Below are 2,689 nucleotides of genomic sequence, written 5' to 3'. Positions count from 1 at the left end.
GTATTTATTAGTCATGTTGAATCAATGAAAGCAGTTAAATCTTCTGTTTATTCAGCTAGCGCTGTAGGGATTTCCTGGGTTTCTTCTGCGGGGCGTATTAGGAGTTTCTCTGGCCTTCAGGTGGAGATTTACTACTGATCACAGAACCCTGCTTCACTGACAAGATACGCATGACAATCGCAGATTTTGCTTAATCGCGATTGCGATTTCATTTGGATTTATCGTGCAGCCCTACTTACAGTGCTGCTCATATCAGAGCGCTGATGATCTGAAGTGTTGGTAACTCGCTTCTGAAGGGTGAAGAACCTGGTGCTGCAGTATCAGTCCATGTATCCGGCTCTGAAAGTGGACGTGGAGAGCGAGCTGAAGAAGCTGAAGGTCAGTTGAACAGCAGACGCATGCGCTGTGTTACGCTGCTGTCTCTGACCCGCGCTCCTTCACAGGACTACGCCGAGAGGATCAGACCGCTGATCAGGGACGGCGTCTATTTCATGTACGATGCAATTCACGGACCGCCGAAGAAAATCCTGGTGGAGGGAGCAAACGCGGCGCTGCTGGACATCGACTTCGGTGAGGACGTGTGTGTGTGTGTGTGTGTGTGTGTGGCACAGCGCACCTGTATTTAACGCACCGTAAATTCTAGTGTGAAAGCACACACCTTGCCGTCACTTTGTCTCACACACACGCAGAGAGAGAGAGAGAGAGAATTGACGCGCTACATGTAATGATATTCTTTGTTGTATTTTCTTGTCAAAATAACAGCGTTCCTTTGGAATTCTTCAGCTTTTAAGAACTGCGGGGTTCTATGGTAGCAGGCGGAACTAATGCGCAAACGACAATCTCATTGGCTGGCACTCACCTATCATCATCCCTGTTTTTATTTCAGCGAATCAGTTCAAGCAAACGCACACAACCTGATTAATGTTCATGAACCCAGCAGCTCGTTAATCCTTAGTGCGTTTTATAATGCTCATATTTGTAGAATTTGTAGTATTATTACTATTATCTTATAAGGAGGCTATTATTGTTAGTTTTTTCCCTTTTTTTTTTTTACAGGGACACTGAATGACCAAAAAAGCACCTGCATTCATACATGGTTACCACGCTTTAGTTATAATTACTGAAGTTCTGTCATTAAATAATACTTGATTATCATATTATAATGCTTGTGTGTGTGTGCGCGTGTGAGAGAGAGCGTGTGTGTGTGAGAGCGTGTGCGTGTGTGTGTGTGTGAGAGCGTGTGTGTGTGTGAGAGCGTGTGTGTGTGTGTGAGATCGTGTGTGTGTGTGAGAGCGTGTGTGTGTGAGCGCGTGTGTGTGTGTGTGTGTGTGTGTGTGTGTGTGTGTGTGCGTGTGTGTGTGCATGTGCGTGCGTGCATGTGTGAACTGTGGGAGATGTCAGGCTCAAACAGTGGTTTGTCTTCTCTGTAGGAACGTACCCGTTTGTGACGTCGTCCAACTGCACGGTGGGCGGCGTGTGCACTGGCCTCGGCATCCCGCCGGCGAACATCGGCGAAGTGTACGGAGTGTCAAAGGCTTATACCACTAGAGTCGGGATCGGCGCTTTTCCCACAGAACAACTCAATGTGAGACCGACTGAAACTGCCAATTTCAGCACGGTTATTATAGTCAAGTCAAGTCACCTTTATTTATATAGCGCTTTTAACAATACAGATTGTGTCAAAGCAGCTTTACAGTATCAGAATAGCAAAATAGTGTCAATAAGGCAAAAGGACAATAGTAAACACTCAAAATAGTTAACAAACTTTCAAAAAAAAACTATAAAAAATAAACTTTAACTGAAATAAAATATTTAAAAAATATATATATAATTTTTTCAGCTAGTTGCCATTTAATTTGCATGTAGTTTAACTTGATGTACAGACATAGTTAAAAGTTAAAACTAAAACGATAAAAAATATTTTAGTTTTGCCAGTTGCCAGCATTTCTCTTTTTCATTTAGTGTAACTTGATGTACTAAAATAATGAAAACTAAAACCATAAAAAACTTTTATTACTTGAAATTAAATACAATTTAGCTGAAATAAAATAAAATATAAAAAAAAAAAAAAACTTTTTATTTCAGATAGTTGTGAAGGCAAAATGTATCATTTTTATTTAGATAAACTTGACATATAAGCGATAAAAACCTTTAGAAATAAAATAAGCTTTAACTGAAATAAAATTAAATACAAAAAACTTCAATAATAAACTTCAATTAAATATAAAAAATTCAGCTAGACGAAAAGACAACATTTTCCATTTCCATTTAGTTTAACTTTATATGCTAAAATAACTAAAACTAAAATCATAAAATCTTTTGTTGCTTAAAAATAAAATTACATTTAACTGTAATAAAATAAAACATAGTTTAGTTTAGTTATATTTAAAGTTTGACATGACAGGATATTGCGGCACAAAACCCTGAAATGTGTCAAACATACACATACGCCAAGACAATCATTACTTAGTATAAAACAAATAAAAGATAACTGATATACAAGCATAATAAATAAAAATACAAAATTTGCTAAAATATATATATACACATATATATATATATATATATATATATATATATATATACAGTGGGTACGGAAAGTATTCAGACTCCCTTCAATTTTTCACTCTTTGTTATATTGCAGCCATTTGCTAAAATCATTTAAGTTAATTTTTTTTCCTCATTAATG

The 2,689-nt window shown here is 37.4% G+C and overlaps 1 protein-coding gene across 2 annotated transcripts in view; it reads left to right on the top strand.

The window, feature by feature from the left end:
- Positions 1-2,689, top strand: part of LOC107703625 (adenylosuccinate synthetase isozyme 1-like) — a 17,466-nt gene that overhangs the window by 9,164 nt on the left and 5,613 nt on the right. For both annotated transcript variants that reach the window (XR_001635850.1, XM_016506332.1), the window contains exons 7-9: positions 297-378; positions 444-570; positions 1,431-1,585. Coding sequence is in view for 1 of the 2 variants with exons in the window: in XM_016506332.1 (XP_016361818.1) it covers positions 297-378; positions 444-570; positions 1,431-1,585 (364 nt within the window). In the remaining variant the exon portion in view is untranslated. The remainder of the gene's footprint in view (positions 1-296; positions 379-443; positions 571-1,430; positions 1,586-2,689) is intronic.

The sequence above is a fragment of the Sinocyclocheilus anshuiensis genome, unplaced genomic scaffold (assembly GCF_001515605.1).
Source record: "Sinocyclocheilus anshuiensis isolate Anshui unplaced genomic scaffold, SAMN03320099.WGS_v1.1 scaffold1415, whole genome shotgun sequence".
Lineage (NCBI taxonomy): Eukaryota > Metazoa > Chordata > Actinopteri > Cypriniformes > Cyprinidae > Sinocyclocheilus > Sinocyclocheilus anshuiensis.
This window is presented reverse-complemented; position numbering and strand designations above follow the sequence as displayed.